The sequence below is a fragment of the Lissotriton helveticus genome, chromosome 5_1, assembly GCF_964261635.1.
Source record: "Lissotriton helveticus chromosome 5_1, aLisHel1.1, whole genome shotgun sequence".
In the NCBI taxonomy this organism is placed as follows: domain Eukaryota; kingdom Metazoa; phylum Chordata; class Amphibia; order Caudata; family Salamandridae; genus Lissotriton; species Lissotriton helveticus.
In genome coordinates, this window is record NC_136065.1 from 2,061,922,407 (window position 1) to 2,061,944,492 (window position 22,086).

General features: G+C 47.3%; 1 protein-coding gene across 2 annotated transcripts in view; it reads left to right on the forward strand.

Moving 5' to 3' along the window:
* The window catches only part of LOC144756290 (uncharacterized), a 221,676-nt gene that overhangs the window by 56,692 nt on the left and 142,898 nt on the right, over window positions 1-22,086 (forward strand). Inside the window, exon 1 of one of the 2 annotated variants that reach the window (XM_078645952.1) lies at window positions 9,856-10,007. The exons of the other annotated variant lie outside the window; for it this stretch is intronic. Coding sequence (XP_078502078.1) covers window positions 9,965-10,007 — 43 coding nt within the window. The 5' untranslated portion in view covers window positions 9,856-9,964. Of the gene's footprint in view, window positions 1-9,855; window positions 10,008-22,086 lie in introns of those variants that run through there. 2 annotated transcript variants of the gene reach the window in all.

The window sequence follows — 22,086 nt, forward strand, 5'->3', positions numbered from 1 at the left end:
TTGTCCAGCTGAGGGGTCTGCAGACGTTGGTCCTGAAGTAGCTGATGACGAACAACCGAGCACCAGTCAAGATGATTGGATACCCTTAATCGACCTGACCGAAGACCCAATCAGAACAAGAGAGCGAACCCAAGAAGATAGAGAGTGGAATAGAGAGGAAAAGATAGGCACAGGCGAAGACCCTCAGATCATTGAGATTCACGTCAAATCTGAGGAAGAAGATGAAGGTCAGACAGGGACAGAACAGGTGATTGATACACCTCCACAAACTCCTGAAACTGAAAAGGGACAGACTAGAGCTAGTACAAAAGTTCGAGCAGAAGAAAATCAAGAGATCGAAGTGCTTGAACAGGATCAGATAGAAATAGAAGAACGTGTTCAGGACTCAGAAATAGTGACATTCGAAAGCCAAAACAAAAATTCCCCTGAACCAGGCCAGCTTAGTAACCAGGCAGAAGAAATAGATACAAGACCTGGAACTAGTCAGACAGGAAGGGAAGAAAGAGAGACAGAAGTGCCACAAACAAACGAAAATAAAAGAGTATTAGAAGAAAGCCAAATCACAGTGCCAGCTAAAAGACTCAAGAAAAAGAAAAATATTGAACCAGGATATATTAAGAAACTGAGACTGAGAATAAAAACAGTAGTAGAAAAACTTGCAGAAAGAAGGAAAAGTCCCCGTATTACCAATCAAGCTGGAGAAAGCTCCAAAAGACGGAGTGACCGAATAAAAAGACTGAACGAAAAATATCAAGATCCTGAATGGACATATCTAGTGTTAGAAGAATTCGAAGATCTTGATATTACTGACGAAAGTGACGAAGAACAGACAGCTGATTATTCTGCCGAGGAAGACGAACCAACCTGAAGTTGTGCAGGGTAAGCTACCTGTACAGAGTTACAAAGAGGGGTTGAGAAATCTTCTTCTGAACGAAAATGTCTGATTCAAACGTGAATGGAAGGCCTAGACGCAGTTGTTGCAAAACATGCTGCAGAGTATGTATATGTAGCATTGTTATAGTGATAATAATTTGGATAGGACTAACAGTTTTCATTCCTTATATGGTGAGCAAAAATACTAATATTGACCCTACTCAGACTGTGACCACTGACACTAAAGAACTGACAACACGAAGTATAGAAAGACGTGAAAAGACACTCAGACAAACCAAACGAGACTTAGAAGCATCAGATGAGGAAGGACTACACTATCATGGAGTTAAAAACCAGACACAGTTAAATGTTTTCGCTAATCTTTTAGTGCACTATGTAGAAACAATGGAAATAGAAGACTGCTATGTCTGCATGAAGCTACCTACTTCTGTAGCTGAAGGCGTGACTTATCATAACCTACCTTTGACCTATGGAATTTCCTGTAGCATTTTAGCTAGTTTATTTTACAAAAGAGGACCATTACAGTACTATTACTCTAACTCTGACGTGATATTTTCTGAACTTCCCATACGTGGAAATTTGAATCCTGTACATACTAAAAGTGACGTTACACGTTATATGGGAGAATACTTCCTGACTATAGGTACTATAGATTTAAATGAAGCACACAGAGATAACTTGACCTGTTCATTACATGAACAAGAAAAAATGTTTTTAAACATGGCAGAGAAAAGAAGGGAGAGTTTCCAAAGAAAGGCAAATGATAAGAGACAGAAAACTCCTAAATGGGCTGAAAACATGGAAAGCACCTCAAATGGTGGGAGTGGTCCTGCTTTGTTGCTGGATTTCGAAAGGAAAGGGAAACTCTGTCTTCATCGCGAGAAGACTAGTTATTATAATAACATTTTCATTGGTTCCAGTCAATGTGAACACAATTACAAGGTAATTGGAGGTTGGGGTTTCAAAAATGGGTCAGAACCTGTGTTTCCCGGAATCTATTATATATGTGGAAACAAGGCTTATTTCAAATTGCCGGATCACTGGTATGGAAGCTGCTACTTTGGCATTGTTTTCCCGAAAATATACCATGTGAAGGAAATTGCTGGAAGCAATGAAAACACTAATGGCTTAATGCGTAGTAAACGAGAAAGCGTAGGTGAAATAATGGGTAGTATTTTTAGTGCACTGATACCTGGAGTGGGAGTGGTTCTGAACACACACAGAATTTGCAAATTATCCACAATAGTGGATGTGTTGTCTACTGACACAGCTCATGGATTCCTGCTGGTCAATACCGAAATGGTTGCGATCAGATCAATGGTTTTGCAGAACAGACTTGCGCTGGACACCTTATTAGCAAAAGAGGGCGGAGTCTGCCGGATGCTGAAGGCGCAACATTGTTGCACTTACATACCGGACGAAAGTGTACAGATAAAAAGATATGTGAAAAACATTACTAATTTGGAAAAGGAACTCAAACCACTGGAGGTTGACAGTGCCTGGAAGAGACTTGTCGATGGTCTCTCCAATGTAGGTCATTGGTTTGCTAATTTAGGTAGAAGTTTATTGTTCAAGGTACTGATGCCAATTGGAGTGCTAGGTTTCATAATCTTTCTCATATTTGTCTGCTGCAAATGTCGCAAACACACAAAGAAATACACTGTGAATAAGAGAGGTGTGAAACGGAGTGTGGATGAACTAGAATTGGAAGACTTGAATAATCAGATTTACAAAAGGGTGAAAAATTCTCACCCTAATAAAGATGTGAAAGAAAAATTGAATAGGATGTTGGAAGAAATTGAACTGCACAAAGTGTGAGAAAAGTTGGCATCTGGTTCCATTAAGTTGTGATGATAGTAAATATCATCAAAGAGGGGATTGATGAAGCAAGATTTCGCACATTACGCGACTTGCTGAAATCAAGAACCTCGATTCATTTATAACTCTGTAATCCAATTGTACGTCTTACTAATTTCCTTTATTTTTACTATATACATGTATCTTAGTGATCCTTGCTTATGTGTTTTACTAACTTCGTAACCCTTGTCCTTAAAATGGCCGTCGCTTGGGAATTTACTACTGCGCATGCGTTAGTCACACTCACGTGACGTGACGTAGTCGCAGTTGTGGTGGGAAAATGTGCGCATGCGTATTTGCCACTAATATGGCTGTCTGGAATACTCACATGGTGAAGCTTGCGCAGATGCTCTTGTGTTATTGTGTATTGCACTAATCTATAATCGCATAGTATATTTTTACAGTGAGAAACCTAAAGTACCAAATCATGATATGTAGAAAATTAATTTATTTCTATGTTTTAATTTGTTTTCGCTTACTTTTCATGTACCGCGATAACTGGGGGGGTCTGAATGAGACATGAACCATCTTGAAGGTCCCTAGTGCGCATGTCCAGTTTGCTGCTGATGGCATTGACCGAGTGCCAACTGAAGGTCCTTGCCAAGACGTGCCTGGGAAGATGCACCTTCACCCAGCTAGAAAACTGAAAATGTTCTGCATTTGTTACATTTGTATAAATCCTATTGTATTCTGTAAAATATGTCATGGGAACCCCAAATCTGCTAGGCGGTACCATAAGATGCAAAACTAAGCTTGAAGAAGTCTGTTCTGATTGGTGTGTTAACCTATCCTATGTGGGGACCAATCAAAATTGGGGATTCTGACACTTTGCAACATTGGGGGGTGGTACACTGACCCGAAAACAGTATATCTAGCCTAGGTTCAGCTAGGGAAATTGTCCGACTTGTCTGAATAGCTGACCTGTCACTGACCCAACGCACTCAATAGGTGACTGAATACAGAGCGCTGCGGAGCACTCAGTCCGAATTTGACCTTAGAATTTAAACGGTTTTACTAAACCTTAAGTGCTGGCGGAGCACTTTGCTGGGGAGTTCGCTAACCCAATCGGGGTTCTGACTGATAGCTGCAGAGAGGGTGAAGCGCAGGCGTTGCTTCCAAACTGCGGGTGCTGGTCGTGTCCTGGTGGTCCTGTCCTGATCCTAATCTGGTTTTCCTGTCCTGTCCTGGGGTGTCCAATCTGCACCTGCTTTCCCATAGATGCCTGTCCTTCCTTGGGGTATTTCCTGTCCTTGACTGATCCGTGGCCAGGGTTGGTCTGCACACCTTTCTAGGTAAATATAGTGCAAAAACTCTTCACTGCATCTTCTATTTTTCTGTCTTTGCTTTAATAAAGACATTCCTTTGCATATGTTAATTTTCCATGCTTTCTGCAACCTACTATAAAGTCATTCAGTATATTTTCCTTAGCATGTCCCTATGTTTCCCTACCTTTTAGAACACATTCTCTCCATGCTGTTTATGAAACATTACTGTGGTATATAAAATTTCTCCTAATTCTGATTTCGCGTTAAGATACTAGAACTATAGCGTGTTTCAATTTTCCCCCTCCTATAGATGTATAGGATTAACTTTCTTGTAGACTCATAAATGGTTGCCCTGACACTGTTCCTCTATGGTTATGTTCTTTCCGTTATCTTGATTATTGATTGCCTTCTAACTGTAAACTTGCTAATTTCCGAACCTGATTTCTAGATAAACTTTTAAAACTTCCCAGTTGTCTGTGATCATTTAATGCAGGAATAGAAATAAGTTGGGTTTTGTATTTTGCCTGCCTTTCTTTTACAGCTAGCTCCCTGATCCATTGTGGATCTTAGATACCTGCAACAGTGGATTGGTAGGTCAGGTACAATAGAAATAAGTAGGTAGGAACCAGGGTTACTGGTAGAAGAATCGGTAGGTCATCTGATTAACGTATAGGTTGAACTGAAATTTATGGGCCCGAAAACTATATGGTGAAATTATTGGTTAGGTGACCTACGATCTCTATCATTACCATTGTTAACAAGTGCAGCGTGCTTGTGCACTCTCCCTAAACATGGTAACATTTGCTCATAACCAATTGGCATATTTAATTTACTTATAAATCGCTATTAAAATGCACCTCATGTGCCCAGGGCCTGTACATTAAATGTTATTAGTGGGCCTGCTGCACTGATCATGCCACCCACTTAAGTAGCCCTTTAAACATGTCTCAGGCCTGCCATTTCAGCCTGTATGACTGGGGGTGAATGTTTTGTCATTGTGAAACATTCCGTCCATCATCTTGTGTGTTTTGCTGTTCACCCTACGTGGGAAGGGTATGCCCAGACGTGGGTCCCGTGCTCACTACGCCACTGGAGTCAAGCTATCCTGGCTGAAGATGGCTGATAGCCAGAAACTGATCCTAGGATGCTTGATTCCGGTCCAGGGAAGACATGGCTTGGCAGTTCGGTCTCGATTGTTCCCATGAGGCACAGGGTCCAGACTGATTTGCATATGGCTATGTCTAAACTGGGGTGGCTTGGTGAGCAAAATAACGATGGATTAAACCCAGATCTGTGACTGGGGGTGAATGTTTTGCCATTGTGCAACATTCCGTCCATCATCTTGTGTGTTTTGCTGTTCACCCTATGTGGGAAGGGTATGCCCAGACGTGGGTCCCGTGCTCACTACGCCACTGGTGTCAAGCTATCCTGGCTGAAGACGGCTGATAGCCGGAAACCGGTCCTAGGATGCTTGATTCCGGTCCAGGGAAGACATGGCTTGGCAGTTCGGTCTGGACTGTTCCCATGAGGCACAGGGTCAAGACTGAATTGCATATGGCCATGTCTGAACTGGGGTGGCTTGGTGAGCACAATAACAATGGATTAAACCCAGATCTGTGACTTGGGGTGAATGTTTTGCCATTGTGTAACATTCAGTCCATCCTCTTGTCTGTTTTTCTGTTCACCCTATGTGGGAAGGGTATGCCCAGACGTGGGTCCCGTGCTCACTACGCCACTGGAGTCAAGCTATCCTGGCCGAAGACGGCTGATAGCCAGAAACCGGTCCTAGGATGCTTGATTCCGGTCCAGGGAAGACATGGCTTGGCAGTTCGGTCTCAACTGTTCCCATGAGGCATAGGGTCAAGACTGACTTGCATATGGCCATATCTAAACTGGGGTGGCTTGGTGAGCAAAATAACGATGGAATAAACCAAGATCTGTGACTGGGGGTGAATGTTTTGCCATTGTGCAACATTCCGTCCATCATCTTGTGTGTTTTGCTGTTCACCCTATGTGGGAAGGGTATGCCCAGACGTGGGTCCCGTGCTCACTACGCCACTGGAGTCAAGCTATCCTGGCTGAAGACGGCTGATAGCCAGAAACCGATCCTAGGATGCTTGATTCCGGTCCAGGGAAGACAGTCATGCTCCATTTGGATTATCTTTTCCTCTAGGGCCAATCTCCTATTCTTTAACTCCAGTTGTCCACTCCATTTGAACTTGGCCAGCTCCATTTCATGTATCCTACATCTCTCTCTGTCCTCCCAATACAAATCAACAGATGCTATGGATGCTGATTTACTCATAGTGGTTAAACTTGGCAGTTCTTGGCAAACATAGAAAATCCAAAAAGAAATCTACCAAAAAGTATGTGGTATCGATATGGTCTGCACTCACTAAGTAGTGCACAAATGCAAATCCAGAATCCCACTGCTGCCACCAATGTTAGATTTGGGGGTCCCTAGTTGGCACAGGTAGGTACTTGTGACAAATAGGGACCCTCTCCTCTAGTCAGGACAAGGGGATTACACTCCTAGAATAATCCCTGCTCACCCTCTAGGTTGATTGGCGCGAGCAGTCAAGGCTTATTTCAGAGACGTTGTAAGTTAAGCAATTGTGACCACATACAGTAACCCAGTGACAACACTACAAATGTACACCACACAGGTTTTATATAAAAAATAAGTAGACTTTATATAGAGTTACCACAAGACCATAAACGACAAAAATACACACTATGATTACTTTAAGATGGTAGATTTAAGCTTAGTTCAGTTCAGTTCTTAGATGCGACACTCTGCGTCAATGTACCTTAAATTGCGTTGCGCTTCCACGACAAGTTCAGATACAAAGAAATAAAGACGTGAAGATCTTCCAGATGCGGCACTCTTCTCGGGGATGCGGGGAGTTCTCGGTTTGATGCGTGGACTGCAGTGGCGACACCCTTAAGATACGAGAGCAACAGCTCCGGCGGCGACGCTCTTCTCCACGATGCGTGAAGCTTCCGTTCGATGCGACAACTACAGCGGCGACATCCAAGATGCGATGGCAGCAGCTCCGACGGCGGTGCGATTCTTGGGGATGCGAGGTGCTTTTGGTCGATGCGGTGCAATGCGACAGTTCCAGGGGCGACACCCTCCTGCTTCGGAGTTGCGACGGCAGGCACAGCGACGGTGACACGCTCCGACCTCGTTGCGAGATTCTTCTCCTAATGCGGTGCAGTGTGACATTTCCAACGGCGACACCCTCCTTCGGAGTTGCGACGGCAGGCACAGCGACGGCGACACGCTTCTTCTCGTTGAGTCGCGCTTCCAGCTCCTTGCGACACGCAGTTCCTCAGAAGGCCCAAAACAGCAGCAGGCACTTCCAAAAGAACTCTGGGGAGCTGGGGGGTGAAGTCTGTTGTCCCTGAGACTTCAGCAGGAGGCAAGCTCTTTTTCAAGCCCTTGGAGATCCTTCACAAGTTGAAAGCAAAGTACACAAAGTTCCTTTCTCCTTCCTTTGGCAGTAAGGCAACCACTGCAGGCCAATCCCCCAAGCAGTACTTCAGCTTGGGAATAGTCTCTCCTCAGTTTCTTCAGGTTCCTCTCCTCAGAAAGGTTTCTTCTTGTAGTCCAAAGTGATCTAATTTCATGGGATCAGGGTCCCAATATTTATACCCCAAAATCCTTTGTTCTCTGAGGGGAGAGGGGCCTTTGCCCAGTCCAAACCAGTTCTGAAGCACTGTTTACCAGACTTCTCCTTTCCTTTCACAGTGCAGGGCAGGCACATCAGACGCCCCACAGGAGGTGGAGCCAGCATTGTGGAAGGCAAGTACAGTCCTGGAGAACTTAGTTTACAGGACTCCTTCTCTTCTTCAGTGTGCAGGGCAGAGACATCAGCCGCTCCCCAGGGGGTGGAGCCAGCATTGTGGAAGGCAGGCACAGCCCTATTCAAGGTTCAGGTGCAACTCCTCCCTCCCATCTAGATGCAGACCTCTCTATTCACCACTGGGTGACTCAGCCTGTCTCCTGGAATTCCCCAGCCCTGTCACTCTCAAAACCAGACATAGGAATACACAACCTAGCAGAGGCAGGTTTGAATGGTTAGACAAGCAAATACCTACTTTCTAAAAGTGGTATTTACAAACACAGAATATTAAAATAAACTTTACTAAAAGAAGTATTTTATTATTCTGAGTTCAGGCATACTAAACTCGAATTTCTACCATGTTCTCTGAGACAGTTAGGATTATAAAATGTAATAACTCTAACAGCCCATTCTGGCCATTGGAGAACAGGTAGCCTTGCAATAGTGAAAAACGAAAATGGCTGTAATTCCCATTAGGGCATGCCACACACATCAGGGCTTGTCCTACCTTATACTTACAATGAACCCTGCCCTTGGGCCTACCACAGGGGTGACTGATTTGAAGAAAAGGGAAGGTTTAGGGACTGGGAAGTGGGCGCACTTGCCCAGTCAGCATGACAGTACCAGACTGCACGCAGGCTCTGCAATGGCAGACTTAGACACATTTTACAAGGATTCTTCTGTGGGTGGCACAACCGGTGCTGCAGGCCCACCAGCAGCATTTGGATTACATGCCCTGGCACACTCAGTGCACTAGACTAGGGTCTGACAAGTAAACCAAAATAGCCAAACATGGAATCACAAATCCATACGTCAATTCACAATAGGGAGAGCATATGCACTTTAGCACTGGTCAGCAGTGGTAAAGTGCAAAAGTGCCCAGAGTCATAAAATAGCCAACAACAGGTCAGAAAAAATAGAGGAGGAAGGCAAAAAGTTCAGGGATGACCCTGCAAAAAGGGCCAAGTCCAACATCTACATTTACCCATTCTAAAATACCGAATTTTACCGATTCGGTATTTCAGAATCGGTAAATGGTATGTAGGAAATAATTCGGTAAATATTACCGAATCGGTACGGTTCGGTATTTAAGAATCAGTATTTACCGATTCGGTAATTCCCATTCATTCCTATGGGCCTGGAGGCCCATAGGAATGAATGGGAAGCCATTCACTATTACCGATTCGGTAAATACCGAATCGGTAATAGGGGGCACATATTCAAGGGTGGTAGGGTGTCACATTGACACCCTGTTGCATCCCTGAATCGTGCATGTGTGCACACGTGGCACACATACATGCCCTAAGGGCATGTATGTCTGTCACATGGCACTTTAAAAAAATCACAAATTTGCTTTTTTAAAGGTTTTCGTTATTTACCACCAACTTGTAGTTGGTGGTAAATAACGAATCCTGAATGCAAGAAGGCACTCATTTGAGTGCCTCCTACATAGCTTTTTGGATTCAGTAATTACCGATTCCTTAAAATAAGGAATCAGTATTTTACCGATTCCTATCGGTAATTACCGAATCCTTAAACTTGCCTCCTACATCTCAAACACTAAATACCGGTCGATAACGGCCGAAATCCGGTAATTTCGGCCGTTACCAACCGGTATTGGGCTACCTACATATGGCCCCAGGTGATGTAATTCAGGATCACAGCTTTATTGGATGTTAGTCAGATCCTTTAAAGTGCCCCACCAGGAGCAGCCTCCTCACTGCTCAGCCCATCCACACCAACTGATTCTCCCTTCCAATCCAAACACACTCAACATTCTATCTGACCTCATCATAGGCTGAGCAGCAAGGGAGAGAACTTCTGTAGAGAGAGTGCATTGAGTAAAAGGTACATTACAACAGTTGTCACTGAAGCCTGGCCTCACCTTGACCCCAGCTGAGCTTTTTGAACTTCTTTTTGTTAAATAGATATGGTACGTTCACTAGATAGGCAAAATTAAGTTCCATGACATCACGTCCTGCCTCATTTACAGTCAGAGCATACTTTCCCACCCCGCGTCTGCTGGGGCATCGCTTCCTGCCCCTGCCCAGCCACCGATGGTCCTCGTTGCCTGGTCAGACCTCACATGAAGACCTAGAGATGAGTTTTCTGTGTCTGTTACTCATGCTTGTAGCGATGTCAGGTGAGTCCTGGGATACTTTTTCTAGAAGTCTTGGGGTGCAGAACCCCCTTAGATTGTTCTCATTTGTTTCCTCTTCTTCCAGTGAAGGGCCTCGCAAACCTCTCATTTTATAAAGTGTTATTTCTATAGTTTTCGAGTGACCATCCTGTGAATGACGTCGGAGTCAGTCTCCAAACCTAAGCAGACATCATCAAGGGCACATTCTAGAGTTTCTACTGGTAAATGCATGATTGAATGTATTTGAGTCTGTCTTCTTTTCTATACTATGTTGGAGTCTTCCGGTGTGGGCAGTGGTACCTAGGAACACATGACATCACGCTGGCCTCCACATGGACTTGCAGAGAATGTTAATGTCTATGATGGGGGAAGGGAGGGTGGCACAAATTGTCCCTGTAGTGCCATCGTAGTCCGACCTCATATTCTTATTATGACGACATTGTCTGCTCTCGGGAACCTGCAGTGATGTCAGTCAGAGGGAGTTCAGATTTCTGTAGCGATATTAGTGTTGCCAGTTTCCTGGAAGGAAACCACAGTTAGATATTGTTTGAGTGGTCACAAGTTCATGTCAGTTCTTTAACAACACGGTAATCTGAGATATATGCTACACTTCAGCAACTCACTTATTTTCTTTCTTTCGTTTAGACATATTGTGGTAATTGTGTTATGTGGTTTTTCATTTTTGTAAAGTGATGACGTACCTCATTCATTTCATTATTTTTTTTGTATTTGTATTGATTTATGATGTTTTTGGGATAGTACGTATTTTTTGTTTCGTATTATGATGATTTTGATGTTAGTGGTGTTATTGTATTCTGTGCTTATATTTTCAATAAAAAAATTCAATAAATAGATCAATAAACAACACGGTACACCAGGAAGACAATTACAAATTCACCAAGTGAAATACACAGTTCAAAATTAACTGTAAAGGAAAGGAAATAACACTATGCAAGACGCCCCTTCAAATGAGTAAATCAGCACCGCGGGTCATTAATGTGCATTTTTGTAAGTCCGATCTGTAACGTGGCTCCCCAGTTCCAAAATCGGCGTCGCTGGCCATTATGCCACATCCTGCCCCATGGTAAGGGAAACAGGCAGACATTGCGCGGCTAGCCATGTACCTGAAGATGACTTCTTTGAGCCCCTCAATTCAGCTTCAGCCGAAATAGCCACAACTGCAACATTAAGCAAGGATATTGTGATGGATAACTAAAGCGAGACCTATTGGCTATGCAATGCTTGTTACAGTTTTGAGACGCCTGGTAAGTCTGTATTGTCAAATTTGTAAACATTCTTGGGACTGGTGTTTGGCATCGTTGGCAGTGACTGCGGCTGGTGCAAGCTGCTGCTGTCTCCTGAGAAGAATCTCAGGCCCTGGTAGTTATTATTTTACTAATTAAGCACTGATTGGACCTAAATTCGGTGTTCTGTGTGCCTATATAAAGAAGGAATGAAAGAGAGATTGGAGCAAAATACCCTGATGGTTTCTGCAGAGTAATTGTTAGGTGTCAGTGGGGAGACACAGGATCTAACAATCGACTTTAGGCTAAAACTACATGATTTTAAGGTTTGTCATCATCTCTTTTACTAATTCTATTTTAACATTATTTTAAATATGTACCATTATTTCCTTGCTCTTGGTTAATATACTTGCTCTTTCCAGTGTTACTTATTCTTGGCGTTTAAGGTGCTTTAACTAAAGTGTGTTAACTCACAGCGGGTTTAGCATATAGCCTGGTACTGCCTAAGTCCCCTTTTCTTTTAAACCCAAGACCACCCTGGTATGAGGTCTCCCTCCCTCGGCCAAGGCAAGCACTTCAGACCACACTCCTTTGGATTAGGGGGAGTAACCCCCCGGCCGTATTTATTACATAATTAAAAACATTGATATTATTTACACATTATGAACAATTACACAGAAAGTCCGGGTATCTTAAACGATACACAAGGTTACTTGGTTAACCTTAACATGTTGCTAATACATCATCAATCCTATTGTGATCTACACATGTATATACATTACTTTCTGCGTGTCCCCCGCTAGAGCCTACGGCAAGGTCAATGACTGGCAGCCTCAGATCCAGGTACGACAACGACAAAAAGACTCCACTGGAGTGGGCCTGCGTAGGGGGTACAGCTTATCGGACGGATATTTTCCCCGGGACCCCCATGCCCTGAGCCTTAAGTCTATAACGGGGGCTGCAATTCTGTATATTTGCGCCCAGATGGGCGTACGTCTGTGAGGGTGGCCACAGACCTACTGAAAAGAGTGACTTCCCTGGCCCCTGCACCAAGACAGCCTACCGACTGGCTGTCACTGCCACTGGAGTTGTAAACGTTGCGTAGGGGGTCCAGCTTACCGGACGGACAGTTCTGGCGAGAGGGAAATAAACCAACACGCCCGCAACAGCGAGACAAACAGCATGTGGAGTCCCCCAAGCCCCATTTGCATAATGACGGGCACACTGGGACTCCTACAGGCGCAATCACCCCTCAGCCAGCGCACGTTTACTAACCACTGATCTCGTCTTTGTCTCCTCCACCGAGCACCGTCAGGACCTCGTAGCCCGTCTGCGCCCTGGCAAACGGCATCAGCGGAAGTCCCAAGCACTCCATTGCTCTTCTGCTCCGGTGACAGACTGCAAATTTGATGAAACCGCAGTTCCCCCGCACGGACTGCACCGTCCTGGCATCTCCCGTAACCGAGCAACTCTGCAGCATGCCGGAAGTCTTGATACTCAGGCGGCGCAGCTGATCGAGCGAAAAACACCTGAGCACCATCTCCAATGCGCTCTTGTCCGCCGCCACCGTGCACTCACTGATCCCGTGCTGGTCTGTTGGATAGCCTTAAACCGCCAGATCTGCAGAAACGAAAAAAGAAACACATGTTACGGGTCCTTTTTCTGCCCGGACCCATATGCTGGGGGAGCGAGAGAACAAGAGACTGTTCCCGCGCCCCTTGCCCTCTTCTGAGAGGGGACACAGGGCATACCGGTCTAAACCGGCTGGCCCGATGTGTACAAGCGTGCTGAACCGGAAGCACTAAAGTGCTTCCTGTTTGCGCACCCACGGGCACAGTCATTGGTTGTTCGGGGGAGGTGGGGCCTGCGTCCGAGGGCGCATTGACCCACACCCACCTACTCCTGGACCTGGGGACTACCATGACTGCCTTAAGGACGGCTCGCGATAGGTCGCGCTAGCCTTGTCCAAAAGTACAGCTTTGCAGTTTAACGGGAAAAAAGGACTTTTAACTGAATTAGCATAATGTATGTATATGGGATGCAAAGTCTTCGAGAAAAAAGGTCCTTCCAAATGCGCTTATAAGAAGAGTAATGTAGAAGCATTATAAAGAACAGCAACTGCACTATGTATCGAAAATCTTTTTACTGGACCTGTCAATGGTATTGAATGGCAAAAAACTATCATTTTGACATGTTTCTTACTCTTTAAAATGCACAGCACTTTAAAGTTTCTTTTTAGACTTCCCTGCACATGAAACACTGATTCTACTTCCTGAAACTTTAGTAATTCACAGAGCAAAGCGCAATCTAAAAGCTAGATTTAGTTTTTTCGATTTCATTGGTCAGTACTCTTTTCCTTTCAAAGCTCAAATGGAAAAGCAAAATACAAAGAGAGCTGATCTGTTCAGGGACGCTGCCTTCGTTCCATTGGCTGGTCCGTGATTCCCAGAGGCTGGAGCAGAGCACAGTTCTTAGCTGCCTGAGAGGCACTAAAATACAGATTTCACACAATGAATGATACCCAGGAAAAGTGCAAGGGAGTGTGTCAGTGAGTCAGAACCTGGACCAGCTCGGAGTTAAGGTTTTATAAGAGGGCATCGCTTTCAGCCATAGCGCCTCATTTTGCTAACAACAGGAGAGTATTTTCTGTAGCATGTACATTTAGATGCGCCTGCATGGGCTTTACGGTGGTTAAAATATGAGTCATTCATGGTTACTGTTGAATAAACCACATGATCAGAGGCTGCAGTTTAACTTGCACTGTTTTTTAGTAAATTGTTTGAAAAACACTGCACACATTTTAATTTGCGAAGCATTTACCTTTAATGTACACTTTCCAACATGGCATGGTACAAGAGAGACAGCCAAATAAAATCATTAAAAAACACACACACACTGGGACATCAAATCAAACGTGGACTTACCGACGTCATAGCACAAAGGTAACTTTTTTGATTTGGTTTTGTGGATATTATAAGTCTGTGCACAAAAGTACACAGACTTTCAACCAGTTTTCAACTATTCAGGGCACTCCAGGCAAACACTTTTATTTGGAATGCAAAATTAGGATCAGGTTTGGTTTATGGCTAGTTTTAACAAGCAATGGCCGCGCAGTCGTGAAAGTGGCACGGCCGCGCTGGCCGCGAAAGTGAAAGTAATGGCTAGCATCGGAGGTAGAGATAAGAAAGGCAGATGGCTTCAGATGGCTGCTGCGCAGGTGCACGGGAGCGTGCACGCAAGATTGAGCCTAGGAACAGCTTGTGGGTAGCACTTTCAAAACCCCTTTACTATAAGTCGAGCAAGCAGCGCATGCGCTGCTCTAGGCTTGACCTAAAAACGAATGAATCGAGTGGGAAAACCACTAAGATTAAAACTGAGAAATCCAATGTATTTTTTTTCAGGTTCTTTGAGGTGACTGGCAGCAGTCCTGCCAAGCGTCACGCATCAGGTGTGACGCTCACTCATTTCAGTGCAGTGTTCTGCATCACCGCACTGAAATGCATTGTCACGCATGTTGGCACCTGCCAGGCGCACCACCAGCGCTGCCTGTGCCCGGGCTCTCTTCTGCTCCGAGAGACGTGCTGCTTCTTGAACTGAATACCTAAATAGTTAACCGATCTGTGCTCTCAGCTCTGTGGAGTGGCTGAGAGCGCTACAATGTATCTCTGCACTCTGCCCAGGCTGGCAGCTGCCTTCTGGGTTGCCTGGAAACAATAAATGGGGCAATAGTGGCTGTGGCGCGGCTTACTCAGAGATCACACTCTCTCACGCACTGCTCCAATTTGGGGGGGTGCCCTCTCAGCGGTCAATCACCGTGGCGGCACCATGGGGGCCGGGATTAAAATCCAGATTTCCCTCACGTCCCGGAGGAAGTAGGTGTAGTGTCCTGCCAGGACACAGTCTAGTTGTTTTCATGTAACCTTACACCGTACACCCACCCACCACAGACGTCACTGGGTCAGGTGACGCTGTTAATAAAAGAGGCCGAGCGCACGTGCTCGAGGCGAGAAGTTACTATCCCTAACTGGTGTCCTGTGTCATCCTTCATCCTAGCATCCTAGCGGCCGTGAAGAGCCTGCTGCGAGGGACAGGAAGCTCGCAAACTGTGACCCCAAGGACAAGAGCAGCCAGCCCCAGCAGCCCTCACAGAACTGAGGATGCGGACTGCCGGTAAGCGGTAAAGTACAGGGAGGCGAGAATGACGGCCTACGAGTGTCTCCCTACCCGCCTGCAGCCAGTAATGAGACTACGGCCGGCAGACAATGAGGCAAGCCCCCAGCGAAGCAAACAAACTACCAGTAGCAACGCGTGTCCCCACACAGCCAGGGAGGCGTAAAGACACCAAGGAACAGTGAGCACACAGCGCTGCCAGGACATACGCGGCAGAGCCCTCATCCCATCAGCACCGAAAGCACTGCTGCAGAACCTGTGAACAATGGCAGCAGGAAGAAGCAAGTCACAAGCAGAAAGAACAATAAAGCACCTACCTGTGTATGTGTGCCTGTGCCTCCGGGGGAAAGTAAGAAGGACATGCAGAGGGCTGGAGAAGCCTGCACCAGCATTCCTCCAGAGGAAGTGAGAAGGCATTGGAGGACTCGGAGAGGAACGAGCAGAGGACGCCTCTGGAAACAAAGCAACATTGGCATCTAGTGGCTAATCGCGGAACTGCACTGACAAGCCACAATGGCGACGAGGCGGATCCGGTGCCCATGCGTGCACCAGCCTAAACCTTGGGGGGAAAAGAAGGAGAATGCTGCTGTGCCATGAGCAGTCCCCCCAACGGCAAGTGTCCTTAGCGGAGGCCCGCAGGACGTGAGCCAAACACCGGGCCGACACGACCAAGGACGAGGTGACCGGGAGCCCACCTCGCACCTCCATGCCCAGCATTCGCCTCCCTGCACGAGGGGAAAGTGCAGCGGACCGACCAGAGCCCACCTGTGCCGGCCGCAACTGAGTGCCACGTGGAGGCGCGGCCCGAAGTGCCCGGGAGTAAGCGGACCGACCGGAGCCCACCCGCCTCTGCCGCAAGTGAGGCCCACCTCATGGTGACCGAAGCGGAGCCCACCCGCGAAGTGAAAAGGCCCGTCGGCCGAAGGTGAGCCCGTGACCTACACCGAAAGCAGAGCCCACCCGCAGCGGTCAGGACTGTTTAATGGCGGCTGCCTGGTAGCGCCGCCCAGGACATGCAAAGCGGATCCCACCCGCTATAAACATAAACTGTGCCCCCAAACAGTGCGAGGGGTGCCCGACAGTGACCCTGTACCAAAGCAAGACTCGCAGAGCCCACCCGCGGCCTGCCTGCAGCGATCCCTGCCCGCTGCGCAGTGTGTGACTGTGGCCACTGCGGCGGTGGGGGAGAGGCAAGGAGAGAAGGAAGCCCGCAGTATCTGGGAGAGGCTACCCCCCTCCCCCTCTGCGCAGCGTGGGTGAAGCTGCTGCGGTGGGGGTGAATAAAAAAAACCAGCTCCGCTAAAAGGGACTGTAGGCAGCTATCGCCGCCGAAGATGAAGGGTAGAGAAAGCGTGTGGCCGGCGGCCTTGCGGAGCGGCACTAGCCCCCACCCCACGCGGCCGTGAAGAGTCTGCTGCGAGGGACAGGAAGCTCGCAAACTGTGACCCCAAGGGCAAGAGCAGCCAGCCCCAGCAGCCCTCACAGAACTGAGGAGGCGGGCTGCCGGTAAGCGGTAAATTACAGGGAGGCGAGAATGATGGCCTACGAGTGTCTCCCTACCCGCCTGCAGCCAGTAATGAGACTACGGCCGGCAGACAATGAGGCAAGCCCCCAGCGAAGCAAACAAACTGCCAGTAGCAACGCGTGTCCCCACACAGCCAGGGAGGCGTAAAGACACCAAGGAACAGTGAGCACACAGTGCTGCCAGGACATACGCGGCAGAGCCCCCACCCCATCAGCACCGAAAGCACGGCTGCAGAACCTGTGAACAATGGCAGCAGGAAGAAGCAAGTCACAAGCAGAAAGAACAATAAAGCACCTACCTGTGTATGTGTGCCTGTGCCTCCGGGGAAAGTAAGAAGGACATGCAGAGGGCTGGAGAAGCCTGCACCGTTAATTCTTGGAGGACAAGGGGACCCAAGGGGTAGCTCTGGACCATGGGTAGCAATTATATTAGAAAAACAAAGGTCCTAAGCAACAATTTGGTAGCACAGCAATGTAGTATAGACCACAATAGGCTCTATATATATTTGTTTTCTTGTCCAGCCGGACAGGAAATTTTAATAGTTAAATAAACAACAATCTTAATTTCGATACTGGTACACAGCAATAAGTCATTGCAGCGCGACACACTCCTGTGCCGTACCATGGGAAACAGGAAGGAAGAATAAGGTGATAGGAAAGGGTGTATCAGGCACAAGAGAAGAGCGGACAGGTCACTGTTTTGAGTCGATAAACAATTTTTAACAGTGTATCCTGAAGTGGTGCAAACAAACAATACACAATGAATATACTGTATGCCCACTTAAAGGAGTCGACGTTTCGATCCCGCTCAAATTAACAAGGGATCATCATCCGAATCTCTTATTGCAAACGACGGTGCGAGAAATGTCACTTCCCGCTGTAGAGCTCAATAATGGGGTTTACGGAGGGGCTTGATGGCCAATATCAACAGCGGTCATCCGAATTCGATGACCGCCGTGTGTGACCGCTGCACACACGGATGAACCTTCCGAACGTGGCATAGCCCACACGAGCGGATCATCGAATTCGGATGACCGCCGTTGATATTGGCCATCAAGCCCCTCCGTAAGTCACGCACCAGCATTCAAGGGGCAAAGGACAGTGCATGGTCACCACGCAAGTTAGCAACACAGTGACTGCGGAGTGCAGCTCCATAGGCGCGTTTGTGAGGCAAGTGGCACAAACACACAGCAGCTGTTGCAGCCAACAAGTACCAAGCACACCAGGACAGCACAGCCCAGCACTGCGCAGGGACACGCAAGGAGTACAAGAGCCCCACACCCGCACGCCAAGACAGCGCAGCACTGCGCCGGAACGTGCCAGGAGCACCAGAAATCAGGAACGCCAGAGTGACGCTGCACAGCGACACGCCAACGCCACGTGACGGCGCAACACTGCTCCGGTACGTGCCTGGAGCGCCAGAAATCAGGAGCACCAGAGCGACGCTGCATAGCGACACGCCAACGCCACAGGACAGCGCACAAAGGTCCTAGATTGAGGCAGCGACATCTCACAGCCACCAGAGCACCATCATCAGCAAACATGATGGCATGCCCAATTGAAGGCACAAGGAGTGGCGACGGAACCCTCCACAGTGCCGATGAAGCGCGCAAACGCTAGAAGCATGAAGCCTCATGTCAAAGATGAAGCCAACCAACCAAACAGTCGCGTCCAAGCAAAGAGCCGACCACCCAGTCTGGTCGCCAAACGAAGAAGCAACAGTGAAGATTGTGCTGACTGGTCCAATTCACAAGAAGAGAAGATCACAGTGTCGGAGAAGACGGTTTGGGAAGACCAAGACAGCACAGTGACCAGACCGCGTCGCGAGATGGAACAGGGTGAATAAGGGCGCGACGCCACAAAGAAAGGAAAGAAGACAAGAAGACAATTCGCCAGAGAATTGCAGAAATGCCACTGAAGGAGGAACCTTAGAGCCAAAGAAACCTGATGACCAAGGAAGGGTTTTCCTGATGGAAAGCAAAAGAAGTGATCAAGTAAAGGGAAGATACGACGGCAGGTCTAGTCACCAAACCAAGTGAAGACAGTATCTCGTTGCGCGTACAAGACCAGGAAGAAAACATGTAGAGGGCCCTCTACATGGTGAAGTCTGGTTAGAAGGAGCAAGCAAGAAAGAAGACTGGATTGCGTCGAGGAAAGAGAGCGAAGAGGAAGGACGGAGTAACACAACATCACTCCACAGAGGAAGAGAGAGAACCACACTCAGCACACAGGAACATCGGTGCTGTCCAAGGAGCATCGCATGACCCGTATGAATCCCAGTAATCCTGACAACCTGCAGTTGAGGAGACCACCCACCGAAGAACCATAGAGGTGTCCAGTGAACCTGGAGCTTGCCGAAGCAGAGCATACACGAGCACTAGACGGTCCACCCTTGTGGACTACACAAGACTCGACTGTGGCCTTGTCTGAAGTCCCACAGCGACCCGCACAGCCCACACGGTCACGTGGCAGTCCAGGGGACAAGGGCCTCGGCGGAACCCCTGTGAGAGAGGAATCTGTATAGGAGAGGTGCAGCAGCGGCAGCTCCACGACAGGCAACAGGAAGCACAAAGGCCCCAGGCGAACACCTGGCACCGAGAAACGGTCTGATGAAGGCACTAAACCCAAGTCCTAACGGCAAGACCATACTGGTTAGTGACATCAATACCTCCGAGGGCAACATGAGCGACTTGGCGGTGAGTCGGTTGGAAATTGCTCAGCGACGCCTCTGCGCGGCTCATGCGAAGCCCCGCACGGTCCACCCGGTCCCATCGTGTCCAGCAAGAGGGTCCTCCCAGCGACTCTAGTGAGAGGAGAGTCCAAGCACGAGAGACCAGTCTTCCAGGCTCCAGTGAGAGAGGAATCAGGCGAGAAAGGCACGTCTGAAGGTACTTGGCCAGCAGGAGGTGCGAAAGCACCCAGACCAGTGAATCCAAGGAAAGACCTCTGGTGCCGTAGTCGTCTCCAGCAACCAACAAGCGATGTCATCCACTGGGCTCGGAACACCTGCGAGACCCATCAAGGGTCACATCCATTCTGCTCCCAATGATCCAAGGAATGAACACTGTTCAGAAGAGCCAACACAGCAAGACAAGGATGATCTGAAGTACACCGCTGAGGTAAAGCTCATCTGATTGACTTTTCAGTCCAGAACGCAGCCGATCCCCAGAAGCGAATCCAGTGGGGCTATATTTTTCTGTTCTGTTTTCTTGCAGGATGGACATTCATTTTTCGTTTCCTTGAACTTTGGGAGGAATGTAGTGTCCTGCCAGGACACAGTCTAGTTGTTTTCATGTAGCCTTACACTGAACACCCACCCACCGCAGACGTCACTGGGTCAGGTGACGCTGTTAATAAAAGAGGCCGAGCGCACGTGCTCGAGGCGAGAAGTTACTATCCCTAACTGGTGTCCTGTGTCGTCCTTCATCCTAGCACCACAGTAGGCAGAAGCGGCGGGGGAATCAGAGTCAGTGGTGGTGCACGCAGGCAGCAGGACTCGAGTCTCTCATGGCTGCCCGCCGCCGCGCAAGAGGGGGAATGAACGATTCATTGCGGCGGGTGGCTGTGCAGAAAACACTCCAGGCTGCGCCACCTTGACCTGGCAGCTGAGCCCTCAGCCGGCGAGTCAGTCTCAGCTCTGGCCAGGACTGCGAGCGGCAGCGCCGGGGCCGGGGGCCGAGGAGTATCAACTCGAGTGGCCAGCAGCTGCCTGGATGATCATGAACAGGTAGAGTGCACATCGTGGCTGGCAGCAGAGTGCAGCAAGTGACCAGCAGTTGGATCGTCACTCTTAAGTGAAAGTCCACGCCGGTGTCATAAAGTATAGCATGTGCATGATACTTGCAAAAAGTTTGGTACAGGTAGTAGCAAGATAAATTAAGTAAGTGGCAAATAAAGGGCAACTAAACTAACCCTGTGTGTTTAATTAGGTAGCATTGACTGACTCAGAGATGCACTGGTGTATGTAGGCTAGGTAGCAAAATCCAGACTATAATGTAGCAATTAATTATCATGCGCAAGGCTGCCGGTAGCTGTCACTAGATGGTTACGGTATAAAAACCTCACTCTAAACAGCACGTTCCTACAGACTTTGAAACCGAAAGCAAGTGATGCAGTTTAAGACTAGAGTAAGATGTCTAAGCAACATCTTATTACTTTCCATTCTCGGCCTTCTTGGATAATTTTATTTCATCATGGGTTTTGAAACTGCCAGCAATGTTGATGCCTAAATACTCGGGACTGGCTATCTGTGCTCACATCATATTGGCCAGTTGTCAGTAGTCATTATATGATCACTCAGCAAGAGCTCAGAGCTGTTAACTTCTTTGTAGCCACTTGCCTCCCTTGACATGCGTTTATTTATTTTTTTAAAAGGCAGAAAACCTAGGCTGTGAATGTAGGAACAGTAGTCAGTTCTGAGGAAAAAAATAAATAAAGAAGGGTACCGGTAGTCCAGCCACAAGGTGAGACACAGCACCTATGCAGAGAGGTAAGAACTGAGGAACCCTTCTGCATTATTACAGCCAATCCTTCCCCTTAGTCCTACAAAGCACTGCGTCAGAGAGCTGCACTGTGATAGATGTGCTAGATGTTTCAACTTAAGAGGTCTGTGAGAGCTGGACAACAAGAAGTGAAAAGCATAAGCAGAAAATGGATAACAAGACAATGAACATAATGATGCGTAACACAAAAAAAGGGGATGACATAAAAATAGGTAACAAGAGGTAAAGAATGCAAATTAGGGAGACAGGAAAAGTGAAGGAAATGGGAAGAAAAATTAAAAAGAAACGAAGGATAAACACTGAAGATCAAAATATAATAAATTACATATAATTAGAGATGTCAGGCAGTAACGAAAATAGTGCTGAGGGAAAAAAAGAAAGGTAATGGGAGACAGAACAGAAAAATATAGAATGGCTGAACCATGCGAGAGCATAAGTGAGAGATATTTGGAGGCAAAGAGAATATGAGAAAGAAAAATAGGCCGCATTGCAAAAGGAGGAGAAAGATAATAAGGCAATGAAACAATGAAAGAAAATGATGGTGACAAGTAGAGAGGATGGGGAGTTATTGAAAGCAAATAAGAGGGAAAACAGATAAAATAAGAGAAGACAGAATTCAAAGAAAAAACTGAACACAAAGCA